At 36.4% G+C, this 24,420-nt stretch overlaps 1 protein-coding gene across 1 annotated transcript; it reads left to right on the forward strand.

Moving 5' to 3' along the window:
* The first annotated feature begins 8,498 nt into the window (after positions 1-8,498).
* Positions 8,499-12,746, forward strand: LOC116122991. Its single transcript, XM_031408790.1, has 4 exons — positions 8,499-8,724; positions 9,133-9,588; positions 9,746-9,786; positions 12,660-12,746. The coding sequence occupies exons 1-4, from the start codon at positions 8,499-8,501 to the stop codon at positions 12,744-12,746; spliced, it is 810 nt and encodes a 269-aa protein (XP_031264650.1).
* The last annotated feature ends 11,674 nt before the right edge of the window (positions 12,747-24,420 follow it).

Raw genomic sequence — 24,420 nt, forward strand, 5'->3', positions numbered from 1 at the left:
CTCCTGCACCAATTTGTCTCCATCATGTCTCTCAATACATAAATAGGACACAATTGCTATGAGCCTATGAATATTAAATTCTGGATGACATTGCAAATGTAACTTTAATTGGGAACCTTTCCATTTATTATCTATATAATTGTTCTTACTTTTAAGTCTTTAACTAATGAACTTGTTATATATTATTATTGGAGGTAAAACTGAACCTGCTTCAGAGAAGATTACAACTGATATTTTTGGCCAACAACTTTGTTACGTTTGTGATAGTGTTTTTGATTTTTGAATAGCTTATGTATAGGAGAAAGTTATGGAGAGTTTGTGTATAAATATTATACACTGTACACACTGAAATACATCTGAAAAACTCTTATCCATCTATCTCTCATCCGGCTAACCTTTTACATGGTATCAGAGCCCAAAACGACTCACGTCTAAACCAATCCTCTTCAAGATGTCTACCTCCCCAAATTCCTCCACTTCTAATGTTGCCGAAACCAACCTTCCCACCTTCAACCCATCTTCCTCCATCAACCCCACCAAACTCACACGTCTTAATTACCCTACGTGGAAAGCCACCATGTTACCTTACCTCAAAGGCCAGAGAGTCTACGGATACATCGATGGCACCATTCAACAACCTGCAAAAACCATCATTGCCTCTGATGGCTCTACCACCCCCAACCCCTCATATGATATTTGGGAAACCCAGGATAACCTTATTCTTAGCTACATAAATTCTTCTCTTTCTGATGAAGTACTTGCACAGGTTGCTCACTACAGCTCCTCCGCTGCAGTTTGGAAGGCCTTCAGCTCTGCTTTTGCATCCCAGTCCCGTGCGGTACATGTTCGCACTTAACTCTCTACACTCCGGAAAGGTAATCAATTTGCAACTGATTACTTCATGACTATCAAACGTCTCACGGACGAATTGGCCATTACTGGTCAAGCTCTGACGTGTGCCGAAATTATTCCATATTTGCTTGTTGGGCTCGGTCCCGAATATGACTCTCTTGTTTCCATGGTTTCTCACTGAGATAATTCTCTCACATTGGAAGAACTTTATTCAATGCTCCTAACATGTGAAGCTCGCATTTAGCATAATAATCAAATGATATCATTGCCCATGGCTTCGGCCAATGTTGCCACCCGACAGCAAAACTTTATAGGAGAACAAGGTCGTGGCACCTTCTCAGCTCCTTGAGGCAGAGGGCGTAATCCATCCTATGGAAATCGTGGAGGTGGCTGCGACAACACCAGTATATGGTGTCAACTGTGTGAGAAACCTGGCCATACGGCTTCTCGCTATTGGAAGCGCTTTGATCCAAATTTCCAAACCCCCACCCCCTTTCTCCCCTCCCCCGTCCAACTCCTCAAGCACACCTTGCCTCCAACCAATCTCAGTAGCACTCAACTGAACAAGAATGGCATCTTGACACTGGTGCGATGCACCATCTGACCAGCAACATGAGTAATCTGAATATCCGAAGTGATGATTTTGCTGGCACTAATCAAATTCACATTGGTGATGGTACAGGTTTGAAAATAACTCATATTGGAACTACATCTTTATCTAACTCATCTTCGTCTTTTATTCTTGACAAAACTCTTGTTGTACCCCAAATTACCAAAAATCTACTCTCTGTTCAAAAATTTGCTCAGGATAATAATGTTTATTTTGAGTTTCACAGTTCTTTTTTTTCTGCTTAAGGATTACTTGGGGAACGTCCTACATAAAGGCTCTATGTCTGATGGCCTTTATTGCTTCTCTCCATCTCTTTACGCTTTTTTCCATCCACCTTTGTTGGTGCTCGGATCTCGATTACACCATGGCATCGTCGTCTTGGTCATGCCTCTTATGGTACTATTCGACATGTGCTTGACAATAATAATTTACCTGTTGGTTCCAATAAGAGACAAAATATTTGTCCTGAGTGTGCAATGGCTAAAAGCCACAATTTACCTTTATCTACTTCCCTTTGTTCTATTTCAAGACCCCTTGAATTAATTTATTTCGATGTCTGGGGGCCCAGCTCGGTTGTTTCTAATTATGGATCTCGTTATTATGTTTGTTTTTTGGATGCCTTTACTAAATTCCTTTGGATATTTCCTTTGAAACTGAAACTTATTTCAAAACCTGTGGAATTCACCATCGTTTAGCGTGCCCTTACATGCATGAACAAATGGGTTCTGTTGAACGTCGGCATCGTCAAATTGTTGAAATGGGCTTAACATTGCTAGCTCACTCAAATTTGCCCAAACCTTATTGGGAAGACGCCTTTTTAACTGCCACTTATATTATTAACCGTCTTCCTTCCAAAGCACTAAACAACAAATCCCCATTTGAAATGGCTTATAATAAAAAAAAAAAAAACCCAACTATTTGTTTTTGCGTGTTTTTGGATTGGCTTGTTGGCCTAACTTGCGTGCTTATAACAAACATAAACTTAATTTTCGATCTAAAACTTGTATTTTTCTTGGTTATAGTCTATCACACCAGGGCTACAAATGTTTTGATTTGGCCACAGGAAAAATATATGTCTCATGCCATGTCATTTTTTATGAGTCTTTGTTTCCATACCAAAAAGAGTCCTCTACATCTAATCCTCTTGCCCCAGGAATTTTTTCCTTACCACCCTCTTTGTGTCACCCGAGTCCTCCAACTAACCATGCAAGTCCACACATATGTCCCAATGGCCAGCTGCCTCTTGACAACGTCAATCTCCAAAATCAAGTGCCTTCGGATATTCAGTCTACTTTGTTCTCCTTGGGTGTTGCTCACGTACCAACAAGGGATCTCACTCACACTTCAGAAGATGCTGTTGGACCATCTCACCAACCAAATCCTCCTCATTCACGTGATATTCCAATGCCACGCTGCATGCTTACCCGATCACAAACACAATCTCTCAAGCCAAAAGCTCCTTATGTTGGTATAGCTCGATACCCACCCCTCAATGTTTACTTACTAATCATGTCTCCTCTTTTGCAGAACCTACTTGTTTTTCTGAGGCCTCAAAACATCAAAATGGCGTGACACCATGGACATTGAGTTTAATGCTCTTGTCAAAAATGGCACTTGGGATCTTGTCCCACCTACGCATAGTAATAATCTTGTTGGAAATAGGTGGGTATTCTGAATTAAAAGACATGTAGATGGCAGTGTTGAGCGCTTTAAAGCTCAACTGGTTACGAAAGGTTATCATCAGCAACCTGGTGTGGACTTCACGGAAACCTTTAGCCCTGTGGTTAAGCCAATGACTATAAGGTTGTTATTATCTTTAGCTATTACACGGCAATGGAGCATTCGACAGATTGATATCCAGAATGCATTTCTCCATGGCCAATTGCAAGAAGAAGTTTATATACAACAACCTCAAGGGTATGTTCACCTTGATTTTCCTAATCATGTATGCTACTTAAAAAAGAGCTTATACGGTCTTAAAGAGGCTCCCCGAGCTTGGTTTTCGAGATTGACCGAAACATTGCAGCAAATGGGATTCGTTGGTTCAAAGGCAGATACCTCTCTATTCACACTTCATACCAATGACTTCTCTATTTTTATCCTCATATACGTTGATGATATAGTCATCATTGGGCCCTCTTCAAATGTGATTGCCAAATTTATTCAGCAACTTGGAGATATTTTTCCCGTCAAAGATTTAGGCAATCTATCCTGTTTTCTTGGTGTAGAGGCTTTGTTTGATGGTCCTGATCTTTTTTGGACACAACAAAAATATGTGGCCGACCTACTACAACAGGTTAACATGCATGAAGCAAAGCCATGTTCCACTCCTATGAGTACCACTTGCAGTTTATCTAAGTTTGAAGGTCATGATTTTTCTGACCCTCAACTTTATCGAAGCACGGTTGGCGCCTTACATTACTTAGGTTTCACTCGTCCAGATATTGCTTTCGTGGTCCACCATGTTAGCAAATTCATGCATCAACCCAAAGACACTCATTGGCAAGCCATCAAGAGAATCCTTCGGTATCTAAAATCTACAGTGGGCTATGGACTTCGTTTACAAAGTACTTCAGATCATTTTTTTCAAGGGTATAGTGATGCCGACTGGGCTGGCGACAAAGATGACCGATGTAGTATTGGGGCCTACTGCATTTTTGATGGATCCAATCTTATCAGTTGGAGCTGCAAACAACAACAAACTGTTGCTCGTAGCAGCACTAATTCAGAATATAAATCTCTCTCCAACATAGCGGCAGAGCTACAATGGCTTCAATCCATACTTCATGATCTGCGACTTCCCTTCGAGACCAGTCCCATATTATGGTGCGATAATATTGGAGCTACGTATTTGTCCTCTAATCCAGTCTTCCATGCCAGAACCAAACATATTGAAATAGACTTTCACTATGTTCGGGATCAAGTCTTAGCTAAAAAACTTCAGGTCTCATTTCTATCCACAAAAAATCAGCTTGCAGATTTATTAACTAAACCACTGTCATCCATTCGTTTTCATCTCTTGCGAACCAACCTTCATGTTCAAGATCTACCCATTCGGTTGAGGGGGCGTATTGGAGGTAAAGCTGAACCTGCTTCAAAGAAGATTAGAACTAATATTTCTGGCCAACAACTTTGTTACGTTTGTGATAGTGTTTTTAATTTTTGAATAGCTTATGTATAGGAGCAAGTTATGGAGAGTTTGTGTATAAATATTATACACTGTACACGCTGAAATACATCTGAAAAACTCTTATCCATCTATCTCTCATCCAGCTAACCTTTTACAATTATGAACACCATAATTAATGTAAGCATTAATGACTTTACCAAAATGTAAACATCATTTTCGTTTATGTGAAACCTTGAATTAAAATTATGTTCCATATTATTTTAATAACAAATTACGCATGATTATTAACTATCTCAATAACTTATTGTTTCAATACATAGTAGTAGTATTAAGTGGTGGGCCTGAGATTTTAGGTGCAAGAAGGCACCATAAAAATCTAATATTTTAACAATATTGTATATATTGTTGTAATTGGCCATCCACTGCCTTAACTTTGAGGCTGTGAATGGAGGAGGGGGCGTTGGCTATAAAAAGTTCCCCTCCCCTTCATTTTACTATTACAATGAAGTGAAAAGAATAGAAGTTTTATAGCCCTCTTTCGACTTTACTTTCTTAGATTTTGTCTTCTTTAATCTATTACACTTATATCACTAAGATTATAACACGTTATTAGCACGAAGAGCTTAACAAGTGTAACGGTGCACGCCTACTTAAAGAGTGTATTTTCAACCCTACAAGTGTTATTTAATCCTTGTTTCCGTCTTTATGGCTTGATTTATTCATTACTGTTAAATTCTGCCTTCATGGTGCAATTTTTCTATTACTGTTGAATTTCGCCTCTATGGTCAGATTTATTTATTACTGTTGAATTCGACCTCTATGATCAAATTTATTTATTACTATTGAATTTTGCCTCTATGGTCGGATTTATTTATTACTATTGAATTTTGCCTCCATGGTCGGATTTATTTATTATTGTTGAATTCCGCCTCCATGGTCGGATTTATTTATTACTGTTGAATTCCACCTCCCTGGTCAGATTTATTTATTACTGTTGAACTCCACCTCCATGGTTGGATTTATTTATTACTGTTGAACTCCGCCTCCATGGTCGGATTTATTTATTAACTGTTAAATTCCACTTCCACGGTTGGATTTATTTATTACTGTTAAATTCCACTTCCACGGTCAGATCTACTTATTATTGTTAAATTTCGCCTCTATGGTCAGATCTATTTATTATTGTTAAATTCCGCCTCTATATTTGGATCTATTTATTATTGTTGAATACCACCTTCATGGTCAGATCTATTTATTCTTGTTAAATACAACCCTTATAGTTAGATTTGTTTTTATTATATTTTCGATAACCAATGTTAGCAATTGTGCTTCCATATTATATTTGATAAATGAACTTGAAGTTCCATAAATAAATATCGTTTTAGAACTTGAAGTTCGAAATACTAATTACAAGCATGAAGTTTGTAAAACAGAGACAAAAATTAGACTTGAAGTTCCATATCATGAAGATGAAATTCTGTAAACATCCATGCTAATGTAAATTTTTTTTAAGGATGGACCTCGAAATTGAGACATCGATATGCAGTAATGGCAAGGACATTTGTATAGTAGACAGTGTAACAATGCACACCATCCTTGGGGATAGAAAATATTTCTCAGGTTTGACCTTTACTGAGGCTAAAATAAATACCATATCAGGATCTGCAAACATAATTGAGGACTCCGAAAGAGCAACACTCATGTTACCAAGCAAAATTAAATTATCCATGATGCTTTATATTCTAGCAAATCCAGAAGAAATTTGTTTAGTTTCAAAGAAATACGACTCAATGGATACCGCATTGAAACTTCAAGTGAAAAGGATGGAGAGTTTCTATGCATCACTGCTAATATTTCATGCCAGAAACATGTACTGGAGAAACTCTCTGCTTTCTTATCGTGGTTATATTACACATTCTTGAAGAATGTTGAAGTCTATGCTGTTATGAACCAAAAGTTCACCGATCCTGTACTTTTTAAAATTTGGCATGACCGTCTTGGTCACCCAGGATCTACTATGATGTGTAGGATCATAGAAAACTCACATGGGCACCCATTAAAGAACCTAAAGATTCTATCACCTAATGAGAGTGCTTGTATTGGTTGCTCACAAGGCAAATTGAAAATTAAGCCATCCATCACTAAAGTTGGTGTAGAATCCCCATCATTTTTACGAAGAATTCAAGGGGACATATGTGGACCTATTCATCCACCAAGTGGACCTTTCCGCTATTTTATGGTATTGATTGATGCATTGGCACGATAGGCACATGTTTGTCTACCATCTACCTATAATGTTGCCTTTGCTAGATTGTTGGCACAAATTGTTAGATTACTGGCACACTTTCCAAATTACCCAATTAAAGCAATCCATTTGGACAATGCTGGTGAGTTTACCTCAAAGACATTTAATGACTATTGTACAGTAATGGGAATTGATGTTGAGCACCTAGTACCATATGTACATATGTAGAATGGTTTGGCAAAATCATTTATAAAGCGTATCCAATTAATTGTAAGAACTTTGCTATTATGTACACAATTACCGACTTCTATCTGGGCTTATGCTGTTTTACATGCTACGGTGTTAATTCACCTAAGACCCACTACATATCATCAATACTCTCCAAAACATATTGTATTTGGAAATTAGCCTAGTATATCTCATTTAAGAACTTTTGGTTGTGTTGTGCAAGTTCCAATTTCACCCCCTCAATATATGTTGGCTATGATTCACCATCTATCATCAGATATCTTGAGCCCTTGATAGGCAATCTATTTACTGCACGTTTTGCGGATTTCCATTTTGATGAGACAACATTCCCATATTTAGGGAAAAAGGTAAAGCCTCTTGAAGTAAGGCTTGAACTTTTCTGGAAAGTGAATTCCATGTCTTATTTAGATCCTCGCACATCTCAATTTGAAATTGAAGTGCAAAGAATAACACTTTTGAAAATATTGTCAACCAAATGCCTGATGCATTTACAGATGCAGCAAAAAGAACAAGATCATACATTCATGCTATCAATACACCAGTAAGGATTGATGTTACCAATGAACAATCCATGCAAGTAGCGATCGATTCATCTGTTATGTACCAGAAGCATGGTAGGCCTGTTGGAGCCAAGGATAATGTTCCTAGGAAACGAAAGGCACAAAATCAAATAGATGCCAATATTGACAATACTAGAATAATTGACAATTCCACATTTTCTAAACTAACTCCAGAAGAGTTAACAGTCCTTGAAAGGACACAAGCCCCTAAAGAGAAGGAAATCCCTAAAGGAATACAAGAACATAAAAATGAAGAAATTTCTATAAACTATACTCACTCTAGAGAAATGTGGAATCGTGAGACAACTATTGTCGATAACATATTCTCATACGCAGTAGCTACTGAAATTATAAATGATGAGTTTGAGCCACGTTCTGTTGATGAATGTCGACAAAGATATGATGGGCCAAAATGGGAAGAGGCAATTCAAGCGAAATTAACCTCTCTAGCAAAACGTAATGTATTTGGACCTGTAGTCCAAATGCTTGAAAACGTGAAACCTATAGGATACAAGTGGGCATTCACAAGGAAATGAAATGAGAAAAAAGAGATTACTAGGTATAAGGCTAGACTAGTGGCTCAAGGTTTCCTACAGAGACCTGGAATTGACTTTGATGAGACGTATTCACTAGTGATGGATGTTATCACGTTTCGATACTTGATTAGTTTATCAGTCTCAAAAGGACTTGATATGCATCTCATGACGTTGTCACTGCGTATTTGTATGGTACACTGGATGCATAGATCTATTGAAAATCCCTGAAGGATTCAAAGTGCTAGAACCAAATAAAAGGAACATGTAATCAATAAAATTGCAAAGATAGTTATATGGGTTGAAACAATTAAGACAAATGTGGTATAATCGTCTTAGTGAATATCTGCTTAAGGAAGGATACATCAATGATCCTGTATGCCCATGTGTCTTTATAAAAAGGTCAGAATCAGGATTTGCAATTATGGCAGTCTATGTCAATGATATGACCTTAATAGGGACTCCTGAAGAGGTCACAAAAGCTATTGAGTACTTAAACAAAGAATTTGAAATGAAGGATTTGGGGAAAAGAAAGTATTGTCTCGGTTTGCAGATCGAGCATTGTTCATATGGAATTTTGCTTCATCAATCAAATTGTACTGAAAAGATCCTTAAGCGATTTTAATGGATAAATCTCACCCCTTGAGTACCCCAATGGTAGTTTGGTCTCTTGATCCTAAAAATGATCCATTTCATCCTAAAGAAGACGACGAAAAGATATTTGGTCTTGAAGTACCGTATCTAAATGCAATAGGTGCATTATTATATTTGGCACAATATACGAGACCAAACATAGCATTTGCAGTGAATCTATTGGCAAGATTTAGCTCTGCACCAACTCGCCGACATTGGAATGGGATCAAACATGTCTTTTGTTACCTTAGTGGAACAAAAGACTTGGAATTATTTTATCCAAGGAAGTGATAATGATCCTAAATTAGTTGGCTATACAGGTGTTGGGTACCTTTCTAATCCTCACAAAGCCCACTTGCAGATGGGAAATGTTTTCACTTATAATGGTATTGCAATATCATGGTGTTCTATAAAACAAACATTGGTTACCACTCCCTCCAACCACTCCGAGATTCATGCGCTTCACGAAGCCAACCAAGAATGCGTATGGTTAAGATCTGTCATCCATGATATTGAAAGTACATGCAAATTGCCATGTACCTTAGATGCTTCCACAATTATAAATGAAGATAATGTAGCATGTATTGTTGAAGTCAGGGGAGGATATATCAAAGGAGGCAGAACCAAGCATATTTTATCGAAGTTCTTTTACACACATGAACCCCAACAAAATCGAGAAATTGATGTCAAACAAATACGCTCCAGTGATAATCTTGAAAATTTATTCACTAAGGCCTTACCAACATCAACATTTGAAAAGTTAGTGTATAACATCGGTATGTGGTGGCTCAATAAGTTACTAAATTAACTCTACCACTATGAGGGGGAGCATTGATCAAAAGGAACATCGATTAGGGGGAGTTTTTAGAAAAGTTTATTGTATTGTTTGTTGTACTGGACATATGTGTACTGTACTCTTTTTTCCTTGATCAGGTTTTGTCCCACTGGGTTTTCTTGACAAGGTTTTTAATGAGGTAGTATGAAGCACGTCCAATTTCACATTACAGTAGAGTTGTATTTATTTACTTAAGTTTTTTTTCCCACTGGGTTTTTCTTCAGTAAGGTTAAACACAATTATCTGAAAGCAATGGATGTCCAAGGGGAGTGTTGTAATTGGCCATCCACCGCCTTAACTTTGAGGCGGTGAATGGAGAAGGAGGCGTTGGCTATAAAAAGCCCCCCTCCTCTTCATTTTACTATTACAATGAAGTGAAAAGAATAGAAGTTTTACGGCCCTCTTTCGACTTTACTTTCTTATCATTTTGTCTTCCTTAATCTATTACACTTATATCACTAAGATTATAACATACATAATAACTATCTCTTTATCAATACTATAAAAAGATCATAATAAAAAAATTATGCTAAAAAACATGGATTCTTTAATTTGTTTTTTTATAGTAACTATGATATACCAATAATTAGTTTCAAGTAGAGCAAGATATAAAAAAAATAAAAAAGATAAAAGTAAAAACTAAATTATGATTATCGACAAGTTTACTAAACTCTTTGTTGTGCGGTAAAGATCGCCAGCTCAGAACCACTTAAAGAGCTTGGAGTACATCTCCACACAACGTAGGTATCAAGCTCGGGAATATAGATAAATAGAGAAAGCGCGAGAGATCAATGGACGAATGTGAACATGACATTTGGCGAGGTGGGCAAAGAAACTCATTGTACGAATCATCCCTCCATTCAGCCAAACCATTTTGCCATGTGTACACTGCCTACCCCGATCGATGGCACGTGGCCAAGTAGGCTCCACATGCCTTTCATGCAACTAAGTCGACAGAAAGCCTGTAAAAGCGCCTCATGTCGAGGTCAACACCAACATTCCTTGCCATTGGGGAGCATGTGAGCCTCTAGCTGCCGTCTAAATCATGACGACCCGGTTGACGTACTGCCGGTACTCCATATAAATAGAAAGGAAGAAAAGAAAAGGGGGACCTTTGGTTGTTGCTCAGTTCATACTCAAGAATAATTAGTGGATGTAGGCTTTGTTTTCTCCTAGCCGAACCACTTTAAAAGTTCCTACTCTTGCATCATTTTCTGGGACATCCGTTTCAACCTCATCCATGATCATGCATTGACATAGTCTTCAGCATTGACTCTCTGGAGTCACGCACCCATCTTGCTCGGTTCCAACACAGTTAACCGAGTACCTCCAATTGATGAGGAATTTTGTATCGATATTCTAGTTGGTGCAGAATTTCAGATCATCACTCTTTAATGAGATTTGGAAACAAAGTATCTACAAATCCCCTTAGACCCTCGGAAGAGATTAAGTACAACCATGCTTCATTGTTATCTCTTGCTGGCCCTTATTAAATTTAGGGAAGTGATTTTTAGCTACCATTCTATGTGTAAGTAGTCCCCATTTTTTTAATTTCTTCAGTTTTGAGAATTTTAACCTTAAATAAACTACTATAAATTATAATATTGTTCTTGAGTACACCACTATTTTATATATATATATATATCATGAATGATGAATCCCTATTTCTCATATAAACTCTAACCCTATTCTTACATATGAATTAAAAACTTCTAATTTATCCCAAATTACTATTAATTGTTTGATTATAATTTCAAAAACAACATGATGATTTCTAAAACAAATTAAACTATAAGATTATGTTTGATTGGAATGAATGGACAAAGAAATAGAAAATCTTATTCCTTATTCCTTGTTTGGTTTATAAGAGTTGCATAAGGAATAGAAATTTTATTCCTTAAAAAAGAGTCGTGTGGGATACCTCCCAAGTTTGGGAGGAATGTCATCCATTACCAGTAATGGCTGACTAAAATATCTAATTTACCCCTTCTTTAAATTTCAATTTCCCATTTTACCCTTAAATCAATATATTTAAATTTAAATTATTTATACCTCAATAATTATTTTATTAAAAATATTAATGATTAAATATTTTGGAATTTTAAGAATTTTCAAAAAAAGAAATTAATTTAAAAAATCTTCAAATCAGTCAACACCAATTAATTCACTGGATGGAAAATTTCCGTCACGCAGCTAGTGTCATTGTGGCCTATGGGGGCGTAAGCAATCAATGACCAATAACACTACAGACACCGAAACATTAGCACCGAATTTCTGTACCGGCTTACGTGTAACGCGTCTCACCATTTTTTTTATAATTTTTTTTCTAGTGAACGGTTGTCCATCAAATTTGGACGGCCGTTCACTCATATGAACGCTCGTCCATATTATATGGGCAGGCGTCCATATTTGAGGGACGGTTGTCCATATAATATGGACGCCCGTCCCTATTAAAATAAAATTAAAAAATTTGTAAAACCTTAGGGACGACCGTCCATCCATTATGGACGGCCGTCCATTAATTTTGGACGGGCGTCCACAAATAATGGACGCCCGTCCTTCACCCAAATATGGAAAAAAAAAATTCTTTGGGGACGCCCGTCCACCAATTGTGGACGACTGTCCCTTAATTTTGGACGGGCGTCCGTAATTTTTGGACGCCCGTCCATGTATTTGGCTTTTACAAATCTTAAAAAAAACGGTGGACGGCCGTCTTTTAATTGTGGACGGGCGTTCGTAAGTAATGAATGCCCATCCAAAAGTAATTCGTAAAAAAAAAAAAATAATTTTTAACACTGGACGGCCGTCCATTCAGTATGGACGCTAGTCCACAATGAATGAACGGCCGTCCATTATGTAAAGGATGGCCGTCCAACCCTTATGGACGGCCGTCCATAATGTTATTAAAATTTAAAAAAAATAAAATAAAATTTTGCGTTAGGTTAAAACATTTTGGGGAACTTTGTAAAAGACAGCCATTACCATCTTCTTTGTCTTCCATTTGCGTTATAGGGTGTTCTTCGTCTTCGCGCTGTTGATCTTCTGGATTCGCAATTCTGTGCTTATTCTTCGTCTTCGTCATCTGCCACCGGTAATTAGACAGTTTGTTTTTCAAATTTTTTTTCAATATATATTTTTTTTTTTTAGTTGGATGAATGTGTTGAATGGAGTTGCGTTGATGAAGAGAAATCTAGTCAATTTGGTGGGACTGGTTTGTGTGATTGATAAATAGAAGTGTTGTGCCATTGATAAAGAGAAATATAGTTTATTTTGATGAATGTCTGAATTTGATTCTGTGTGTTTACACTGCACGCCATTGGATGAATGTGTTAGGCCTGAATATTATGATCTAATCCAGCATAACAATATCTCCAGCCCAAATAATTCAAAGAGATGCCCATCCAGATCATAAATAGCTAGAGTTTTGATCCAAACACACTGTAACAGCTAGTGTATAAAGCCTTCTGCATTGCTCTTCCATTGGTTCCTTTGTTTGTAGAATTGCCTACAGATTAAGTGTGTTGAAATCTTCTTTCCTTTCCTGCTCTCGCCGTTTCTCAAGACCTTGATTGTATTGTGAGATAAACTCTCTTAGTGGTGCCTGGCCAGTTAAAGTTGTGCCAAAGAATGATTGTGTGGGTGATATTATTACGATCATCTCTTAACTCAATTCAACTCCTTTTAATTATCAATGTTCTTGTGCATGAATGCATCACTTATAACTATAGTTTAGAGCTGTACCGTTTCTTTGTCACAACATACTTGCTATGTGTTCAACTGGGTTTTTTCTTTTTCCCTTATTTTTTTATTTTTTCCCAGGCTTTATTTGCAGCAAATTTTTTTTTGTATATAAATTGTTATGTTTTGTATATAAATTGTTAGTGGTAGAACATCAATTATTATATGAAGATAACTCTTTATGTTTGATTAAGAAGTTTTTTATCAATGATGAATCTGTGATGTTGTTTGGTTCATTAAGGATTCTGGGTGTTTCAGTTCAATAAAAGAGTGATCAAAATGAGAGAGTTTATAAGTTCAGTCCACATGGTATTGAATTCGATATTTGTGTGACTCTGATAGATGCACTTCTCATACTCATTCATAAATTCATTAGGCATTGGCCTGAAAATGTCAAGTTCACCTATCTTTAGCTAACTTTGGAAAAATTGGCAAAATTGTGGTTAGGCTGACAAAGAATTGGCAAACATGTGGGGTTTGATAGAAAAACCCCTTAAACTTTTTTTTTACAGTTCTTTATGTTTATTAAGTGATGGTGTATAAATGGTAAAAGGTGTAAATGCTCCTCTTGGTAACTAGCTTGATATCAATACCATAATTTTTTTTTTTTTTTTGTAATTATTAATCCTGAATATATATGCCCACAAATACCATATTTACTTTGCTCTATTACTAGGCTCCACTTGCTGGATAATGCCTCCATGCTGCTCATTTTTTCACAATTCAACCTTTTGCCATTTGTGCTTTAAAAATCTTCTTGGAAATGTCCTTTCTATGTTGTATAAGTTGAGTTCTTATCTCAAAGTGTATATGTTAAGAGTAATTGGGTCTGTGTCTTTGGCAGATTTGGCAGATTATGATGATGTTTTTTTTTTTTTTTTTATGTATATAGGTTTTAGAAGAAAGCAGAAAATGGTGAGGGCAAAAAATACAACTATTCCTCAGGAAGGCACATCCTCATCTGCACTTCAATTTCGAGACTGGCGACATAAAAAACAATACGAGGACGTGTCGAAAAGACATATTTGCCTTGGAAGAAGTTTGGATTTAGGACTTCTAACAAGTTTAGGTTTAGGTGATGAAATCAATGGTTGGATTAATCATTTGAAATGGGACCGTTTGGTTAATATGAGATATGATGGATATAGGCATTTGATATATGAGTTTTTTGGTAGTTTGGAAGTTGTAGAGACAGACAATGATGAGTTTCAAGCATATACAATGTTCTTAAAATTAAAGAATCAGAACTTTGTAGTGACACCCCAAGATTTAGCAACCTAGATAGGATTTGATTGTGAAGGTTTGGAAAACATACCTAGAAACTGGGATTCCAAACAAGCTTGGATTGATGTTTTCAGAATAGGGACTTACCATCCACATAGGTGTAAATCTACAAAGTTACAGAATCCTGCTATGAGAGTATTTCACAGATACTTGACTTTCACATTTAATGGTAGGAAAGAGACAAGATGGAAATGTGACAGTTAAGGATTCATGTTTCATGAAGCAGCAGTAGCAGGGAGGCAAGTTAATTCAGCAAATTATGATTAAGAAGTTGGGAGAGATCACGCAGAGAAAGAAGGAAATATATTGGGGGATGCTGGTTACGTTAATATGTGAGAAGTTGATAATTGAGATCACCCTGATGATGCAACAAATAAGATTACGTTTCTACAACTAATGTGTTGGGGGATGTGACATTGATAGAAGGGTGGTTGATTAAAAGAATGTGGCGGACAATGATATGATTAGGGATGAAATGGAGGGAGATGCAACGGTTCAAGAAGGTGTCAATATTCTAGAAGGGGTTACTGAAGGACAAGTCTATGTGCGCAAAAAGAAGAACGGGTATGAACCTGGACCATCTGAGAATGTAGAAGAGAGATATGGCTTCTCATACTTACAGGAAATAGAAAGCAGATTTGAGCGCGATGGAAAAGTTTCAAGAGGAGCGTTTTTCACGTAATGGAGGTAAATGCAAGAAATGCAAAGTGATTTCAAACATTTGTATCAAGAATTGAAGAAACAGTTGACATCATTGGAGATCGCATGAAGAGATTTTCACATGATGAAGAACTTCTCACACGCCTCCTCATCCTCTAGTCAACCTCACCCCCTGCACCATGATGAAGATTTTTCCCTTTTGTTTATAATAGATTGATTTGAGCGGATGCTGTTAATAAAGATTGTAGTTTGTTTATAAATAAATTGTCTTTTGTTATAAATAGATTTGTCTTTTGTTTATACATATGTCAACAACTCTTTTCAATGTATATGTATATGTAATACTAGACATACCAAAGACATAAAATTCAAATCTGAAAAGAAATGCATATCCAAAATGCCATGTACATAACGTCATTATCATGAATTCACTATCCACATAATCAATGACGAAAATACAAAAAATAAAACAACTGTATAAGCATACAACTCAACTGCATTCAGTAGAAATTAACCAAAGCATGAAAAATTTCTACCAAATGCAATTTATATGCTTCAACTTGGCAAAAATATCAAACATCTCCAACGAGACATGTTCATCATTTACAAACCTGTCCAGTATAGAAAATATTTGTCCTGCGAGATTTGGAACCAGACCAGTGGACATCTGTCATTGTTTAACAACCATAATTTGCATACGGTATAGAAACTTAAGGCAATTACAAATACAAGATATAAACACTACCTGTGTAGTACCAACATCATTTGACAACACTGAGTTCCGCATCGGCCACAGAAGTACATGAAAGAAACTGTTCTCGTTGTCGCTGTACCGATGATCCTTTTCCTAAAAAGTATCTAAACACATAATCATCAAGTCGATATTATTCTAAACTTCAAATAAGTAATAATGTTTCAAAAAAATACTGAAATAATGTATAATCATACCAATTCTTTATTTTGTAATTTTTTCTTTTTAACCCTACGTACAATTTTTCAATCTTCGACAGCTTTTTCTAAATGGAGGATGACCTTTGCTACGAGCGCCTGTGGACTAATGATTAGGGTTCTTCCTCTTTAGGAGGACTGTCCTAGCTTGACTGTCAAACCAGTTCTAAGAAGAGATGTTTACTGTGTACCAAGCCCCCCCTCACTTTCCTTTTGCTCCAACTGTTCCTCATGTCAATACATAACTCCGTCATCATATTATAATCTTCCTATTGTTTGTGCCAGATCCGCTACTGTCAGCATTAAATTAGACAACTTATCAAAACGTTGTCCTTCAATGTTGGTGCTCCACTATTATAACTGACCGTAATTTTCGTATGACATCTGTTCACATTCGTCCTCCCACGCCGTAAAATGTACTTTTCCAGAACGTGTAAACCCTTTTATGAATCAACACATAATGGCATGTCTGCATAAAATCTCCCTGAACTCAAACAAATGACAAGTACAACGAATATCACACGAACTTTCATCAAAGTATACTACATGAGGAACATGACGACTATTATCTCAAACAAAACATCTTCCCAAACTTGAAACTCCTCGCATGATCACATTTTTTCAGAAAAGATAACTCACAATAAATCTTCCCGGCAATCTCATCTTGAAGCTTTAAACTTTGCAGTTGTGTATTCACTTTGAAATTGTTTCTCAATGGGTAATTAGTATGCATGGTATCCAAGATTTGAAGATCTAAAATCAGCCTCCCTTTCTTTTTCCACTTTAGCCGCAATGCATTATCGTATTGTTCACAATTGTTTCAAAGTGGTTTGGAATTGACATACCCATCAAAAATGCATGCATAATTTCACTACGTTGGGTAGTAGACATACCTGCCCAAAAAGTATCTTTAAGAATGCAGGCACCATCGTATCTTTCTTTGTACAATCCACATACCATGCATTATCATGAAGGTTGTGCACATCAAACAAATTGGTTCCAACGCTCTTCGAACTCTTCAAGCGTAAAGGAATCCTACACAACATTTTGCAACTTAAACTTGATAGTTTCATATTCCTTATACCCCTTAACTTTTCAGGCAGTTCTTCTATATATGCCAAAAACACCACCTATGTCTTGTACCGGGAAAACAATCTCAATTGCATTTTGCATGGCCTTATCTTGATCAGTGATTATTCCATAGGAGTGAAATCCATGCATTCAAGCCAAGAACGAAATAGCCATACAAATGTCTCAGTGTCCTCATGAGAATAACCCACAACCTAACAACGTCGAATGTCATGATGATCAACCCCCACAAAAGCAACAAATGGCATGTCATACTTGTTCTTCAGATACATTGTGTCGAAGGTGATAACATCACCGAATTCTTTATAATAGCCCTACATCTAGCATCAACCATAACACATTTTGTAATCGACTCTCTCATCTACATCAATCATGTACCAGAAATTTGAATTCTCCTTTGCATTTTCCTAAAATACTCAAGTACTGCGGAAGCATCTCAACTCCAAGTCGTAACTTTTACTTTTTCAATGTAGTTCCTACCTCTTTTCTAGAAACGTAAATTCTCTACACCTTGCCTCAACTGAACATGACTGAAAATTTTTACAAGGTCTAATCCTAGCCACATCATTAACTTCAAGTCGCCTTTTCACAAAGGTTGTACGTTAGGTTAACCTTGAAATATCTTCTTTTGTAGACTTGAAGATTATGGTTATGTTCAAGTATAACTGATTTAATTTCCGTTTGCATTCACCATTCAAAGCTGCACTAATCCGACTCTTACAATCTGTTTTGGCAACAGGTTGTTTTTTCAAGGTATTTCTAGACTTACATCTCTCTTTTCCAGAACAAGAACATGCCACTGTCACATATCTCATCTTTCCATCTTCGCCTTTCTTTGACGTATGTATCATTGCTTCAAATCCTATTTTGTTACCATACCGTTTGTAATACTTCACTAGACTATCAACTGAATCAAACACCATTCCAATATGAGGCTCTACTTCTTCCTCTACACATCCCATATCTTCTAATTCATCACGTTCATTTTCCTAATTAAATAGTTTAATAATACATAAAATTAGAATGTACTAATACAACACATCAAAATAAATAAACAATACGATACAATAAATTTACTTCAACATCATTGAAATGAGGCAAACTGGACTCTTCCATATTCTGAGGCAAACTGGACTCTTCCATATTCTGTAATTTAATGTAAATCCAATATTAGTGTTCACATTCATGAAATCTGATTCATAACAATCACCAACAAATTTTCTCTATCAGTTTTTTTCTATTGTAACATATATTCAATCCAAAATATAATACAAAACTAAATAAATGGATACGTTATATAAGAATTTCCACTGTAAAAAACTAAATAAATGTATAAATTATATAAAAATCGTTTATTAACCTACACAAATCTTTCTAATCTCCCTTTCCCTGTAAAAAATGGATCTCTCTTTCCACTGTAAAAAATGGCTATGGTTTGATGAAAAGATGATAGCTTTCGTTCTTCACACGGTAGCTGGAAAATGAGGAGAAAACGTTTGTTGCAGGAAGAAATGATTGAGGAATGCAGACACAACACTGAGACGAAGAACAGACGGCAACGATGAAGTAGAAGGGGACGACGAATTTTGGCACTGGTTTTCTTTCGCTCGAAGAATTTTAGCGCTTGTTGTTGGAGAAGCGTATTGGAGAAGCAAATGTAAACAAAAAAATATTTATTACTAAAACGCGAAATTTTTTTTTTTTTTTAATTTTAAAAACATTATGGACGGGCGTCCATAAGGGTTGGACGACCATCCTCTACATAATGGACGGCTGTCCATTCAGTATGGACACCCGTCCACAATGAATGGACGGCCGTCCACAAGTCAGGGACGGCCGTCCACAAGTCAGGGACGGCCGTCCAGTGTTAAAAATTATTTTTTTTTACGAATTACTTTTGGACGGGCATCCATTACTTACGGACGCCCGTCCATCGTTTTTTTTAAGATTTGTAAAAGCCAAATGCATGGACGGGCATCTAAAAATTACAGACGCCCGTCCAAAATTAAGGGACGGTCATCCACAATTGGTGGACGGGCGTCCCCAAAGAATTTTTTTTTTTCATATTTGGGTGAAGGACGAGAGTCCATTATTTGTGGAAGCCCGTCCAAAATTAATGGACGGCCGTCCATAATAGATGGACGGCCGTCCCTAAAGTTTTACAAATTTTTTAATTTTATTTTAATAGGGACGGGCGTCCATATTATATGGACGGGCGTCCCTCGCATATGGATGCCCGTCCATATAATATGGACGGGCGTCCATGTGAGTGAACGGTCGTCCAAATTTGATGGACGGCCGTTCACTAGAAAAAATTAGAAAAAAATGGAGAGACGCGTTACATGTAGGCCGGTACAGAAATTCGGTGCTAATATTTCGGTGTCCGTAGTGTTATTGATCAATGACTAATGATCAACCAATTTGGGCAGATTTCGACGTCATAACGTCACGCGCCGATGCCATGATAAATACCACCGCACATACATCACAACATTGGTTTTAAGCCGCAGGATCTACCTAGATCACCAATCATTGATTCCGCACACACCAGAGATGACGCTAAAAGCGTGGGGCAAATTCTTTGGGCGAGTTTGACCAGTGTTGACCGGTTTGAAATTTTTTTAAAATTTTGAATTTTTAAAAAATATTTTGAAATTTCATTTATTTTAAAATATTTAAAATTTTATATTTAAATAAAAAAATATATTTGTGAAATAAAGTAAATTAAGGGCATTTTCATCCAAAAGCAATCAATTATTTTCCATTCCATATTAGTATATTACAACTAGACCTGGCAAACAGGTGGGCCGGACGGGTATGGGTCGGGTAATTACTGGTAACAGGCAAAACGAGCACGGGTAAAAAATTTTCACGGGTCAAGAAATGCATGACTCGTACCCGTCTGTACGAGTACGGGTCGACCCACAGGTCACTTGCATAAAATGGACTTTTCTGAATTTTTTTTCCAGTTTTTTGTTATTTCCCACCGGAGACTAAGCTTAGCCCACCGCCTCTCTTTGTTAAAGCTTGAAAATTCTACCGCCTGCAAAAACAACCCGCAAAGTAAAAACTAGTAAGAGAGAGAAAGTTCAACAATCCCAACAACCTTTCTCTTCCTTAGCTCACAATCACAGATCTTGTTTCTTTAGAATCCTAACAACCTTTCTCTTCCTTCTTCTTCATACAAACCCAATTTCTCTTCCTTCTTCTTTAGACAAACCCCTTCTTCTTTAGCTGAACAAAACACAAATCAAATAAGTACTAGAGGATGAGGCCGGGAGGGAGATGAAATCTGGCTATTGTTAATAATTTGAATCTAACAGAACTATACAAGGAACTGCAGAGAAGATAGCGATGAGAGTTTGGAGAGGTTTCTAGAAGAAGCTTTAGTGCTCAAGGAAGGAATTGTTGAAGCCGAAATTGAAATCGTCATTCCAAACTTTGAATTGAATCTCGAGAAAAGAGAATAAAAATATTTGTTTGTTTGTTTGTTTGTTTGATAGAGAGAGTGATGCAGAGTTGAAAGGAGAGAGGAGGCCTACTGTTTTAAATTTTTTTTTTTAAAATTTTGTGTGGGTACCCGTGGGCATCACCTAGCCCACTCGCAATTTTTATAAGCGAGCCGAATACGGGTAATTTTGAAACTGATAAATATTATGGACACTCGTATCCGCCCATTTTACCCGGGCACCCGTGGACCCACGGGTACGGGTCAAAGATTGCCATGTCTTACAACCAAATAAATTAATCTTATCCTATTCATTCATAATACTTTCATTTCATTGATTTCCATTCATCATACTTTCCGTCCATCAATTTCCAATCCACAAACCAAACATGACCTAAGGGAAAAGTTTTAACAAAATAAAATAAAATTTAAAGTTAAAATCGTAGGAAATTTAATGCCTACCTTCAATAAATTGAATAAAGAGTATCAACACAACCAATAATGTATACGATGAAGAAACAAAGTTAAAAAAACTTAGGGTTGGAATACAAACACAATAGAAAACCAAGTCTGAACTAAAATTTGGAAATGGTGTAAAAAAAGGATTTCAAGTATTTTACATCTTTCCTTGTGATCGGATGACAAGTCCTTTAGTTACTAGGGTTAACTATACCTAAAAGTCTTGTTTCGAGTCGTGGGATAGACAATTACCACGTTTACTCAAAAAATAAAAGGATTTTAAGTATTTTATGGGTATTTTAGGTATGAAGTGGAGTATAAGAACGTATGGGTGAGTATGGGTAGCGGATAGAACCGGAACCTGCGGGTAGAATCATAATTGGAACCGGAACCTACCCGGAACTGACATTGTGTCGGTAGGTTTTGGTTCTACTTTTTTGGAACTGATACTGTGTGGATAAGTTTTGATTCCACTTTTTTTGGAATCGACACTATGTGATTTTGGTTCTAGTTCCTACATGTGGAGGAACCAGAACTGAAACTGGAACTTGGAAAAAAGAACCTACAACAGGTATCCGACTTGGAACTTGCAGCGGGTACCCTGTTTTGGAACCTAGGCTGAAATGAAATATCTGTGAAGAATGGGGGGTCTCATAATTTTACATATAAAAAAATTTAAAATGGAAAAAAGTTAAAATTTTCCAATAACCTAATTAAATATACAATTGTACTTATCACATATAAACTACACCATAATCAAAACTTTAATATAATATAATATATTAATATTAAAGTTTTGATCAATTAAGTGTATAATTGGAATTATGACAAATTAAAAGTGTTTTAATGTTATTAAAAGAATTATTTTTGAATAAAACAGTATATTTGATTAAATAATAATATAATATTTAGTTATTTACTTCAGTTATCAAGTTCTAAGTACGTATATATATAGTAAATTAATAATTAATTAATTATATATGATAAATTAATAAATATTAATACATTACTAGTTAAATGATTACTTAATCAATTATAACATTACATTATAGTTAAATGATTACTTAATTAATTATAAGCTTATAACATTACATTAGTAATCTAGTACATTACTTAATTAAATAATTAGAAACTTAATTAATTATAGGCCGGTACAGAATTCGGTGCTATTTTCGTGTCCGTAGTGTTATTGATCAATGACTAATGAACAACCAATTGGGCAGATTTCGACGTCATAACGTCACGCGCGATGCCATGAAAATACCCCCGCACATACCACACATTGGTTTTAAGCCGCAGGATCTACCTAGATCACCAATCATTGATTCCCCACACACCAGAGATGACGCTATTGTAACATATATTCAATCCAAAATATAATACAAAACTAAATAAATGGATAAGTTATATAAAAATTTCCACTGTAAAAAACTAAATAAATGTATAAATTATATAAAAATCGTTTATTAACCTGCACAAATCTTTCTAATCTCCAAATCTTTCTAATCTCCCTTTCCCTGTAAAAAATGGATCTCTCTTTCCACTGTAAAAAATGGCTATGGTTTGATGAAAAGATGATAGCTTTCGTTCTTCACACGGTAGTTGGAAAATGAGGAGAAAACGTTTGTTGCAGGAAGAAATGGCTGAGGAATGCAGACGCAACACTGAGACGAAGAACAGACGGCAACGATGAAGCAGAAGGGGACGACGGATTTTGGCGCTGGTTTTCTTTCGCTCGAAGAATTTTAGCGCTTGTTGTTGGAGAAGCGTATTGGAGAAGCTAATGTAAACAAAAAAAATATTTATTACTAAAACGTGAAATTTTTTTTTTTTAAATTTAATAACATTATCGACGGCCGTCCATCCCTTATGGACGGCCGTCCTTTACGTAATGGACGGCCGTCCATAATGAATGGACGGGCGTCCATTCAGTATAGACGCCCGTCCATAATGAATGGATGCCCGTCCACAATGAATGGACGGCCGTCCACAAGTTAGGGATGGCCGTCTAGTGTTAAAAATTATTTTTTTTTTTTTACGAATTATTTTTGGACAGGCGTCCATTACTTACGGACGCCCGTCCACAATAAAAGGACGGCTGTCCACAAATTGTGGACGGCCATCCATCATTTTTTTTAAGATTTGTAAAAGCCAAATGCATGGACGGGCGTCCAAAAATTGCGGACGCCCATCCAAAATTAAGGGACGGCTGTCCACAATTGGTGGACGGGCGTCCTTTTTTTCATAGTTGGGTGAAGGACGGGCATCCATTATTTGTGGACGCCCGTCCAAAATTAATGGACAGCCATCCATAATGGATGGATGGCCGTCCCTAAGGATTTACAAATTTTTTAATTTTATTTTAATAGGGACGGGCGTCCATATTATATGGACGACTGTCCCTCGCATATGGACGGGCGTCCATGTGAGTGAACGGCTGTCCAAATTTGATGGACGGCCGTTCACTAGAAAAAAATTGTAAAAAAAATGGAGAGACGCGTTACATGGAAGCCGATACAGAAATTCGGTGCTAATATTTCGGTGTCCGTAGAATGGACAGGCGTCCATGTGAGTGAACGGCCGTCTAAATTTGATGGACGGCCGTTCACTAGAAAAAATTATAAAAAAATAGAGAGACGCGTTATACATAAGTTAGTACAGAAATTCGGTGCTAATATTTCGGTGTCCGTAGTATTATTGAAAAGGTAAAGGGAGGGTAACATTAAAATAAAATAAAGAGGATTTCTTGTTGGTTAGGCTTTTGTAAAAGAGAGATGGGGCGGTGAAGGGACAGGATTTGTTTAGTTTATTCGATTTTGGGCCGACTTATGTTTTCGAACCTTTGTACTTTCAGTTTTATTGATCATGTTATTTTATTTTATTTATATTTATTTCAGGCATTGAAGAATTTGGAAGGCATGAGAAAGATCAGTTTGCTTGTATGTGTAACAAAGTTGGAACCTTATGATTGAATTGTTACATATTTTAACATTGACATTTCATATATTAATCTATAAATAATGGGCCACACTAGACACAAATAATTATTTCCTCTCATACCAACAAATCCAATTGGAATTTGCCATATGGCCCCATCACTTTCATTATTATATACAATTTTTTTTTTTAAAATAAATCAATTTTTTT

Source organism: Pistacia vera, unplaced genomic scaffold (genome assembly GCF_008641045.1).
Source record: "Pistacia vera cultivar Batoury unplaced genomic scaffold, PisVer_v2 Contig1391, whole genome shotgun sequence".
NCBI classification, from domain to species: domain Eukaryota; kingdom Viridiplantae; phylum Streptophyta; class Magnoliopsida; order Sapindales; family Anacardiaceae; genus Pistacia; species Pistacia vera.

Excerpts from the sequence above, each read along its gene's own strand:
- LOC116122991 (XM_031408790.1), top strand. The coding sequence starts at position 8,499 with ATGTGGTATAATCGTCTTAGTGAATATCTGCTTAAGGAAGGATACATC. Across the intron at positions 9,589-9,745 it reads AAAGTTAGTGTATAACATCG|GTTTTGTCCCACTGGGTTTT; the intron begins GTATGTGGTGGC and ends TTCCTTGATCAG. Across the intron at positions 9,787-12,659 it reads TTGACAAGGTTTTTAATGAG|GGTGTTCTTCGTCTTCGCGC; the intron begins GTAGTATGAAGC and ends TTTGCGTTATAG.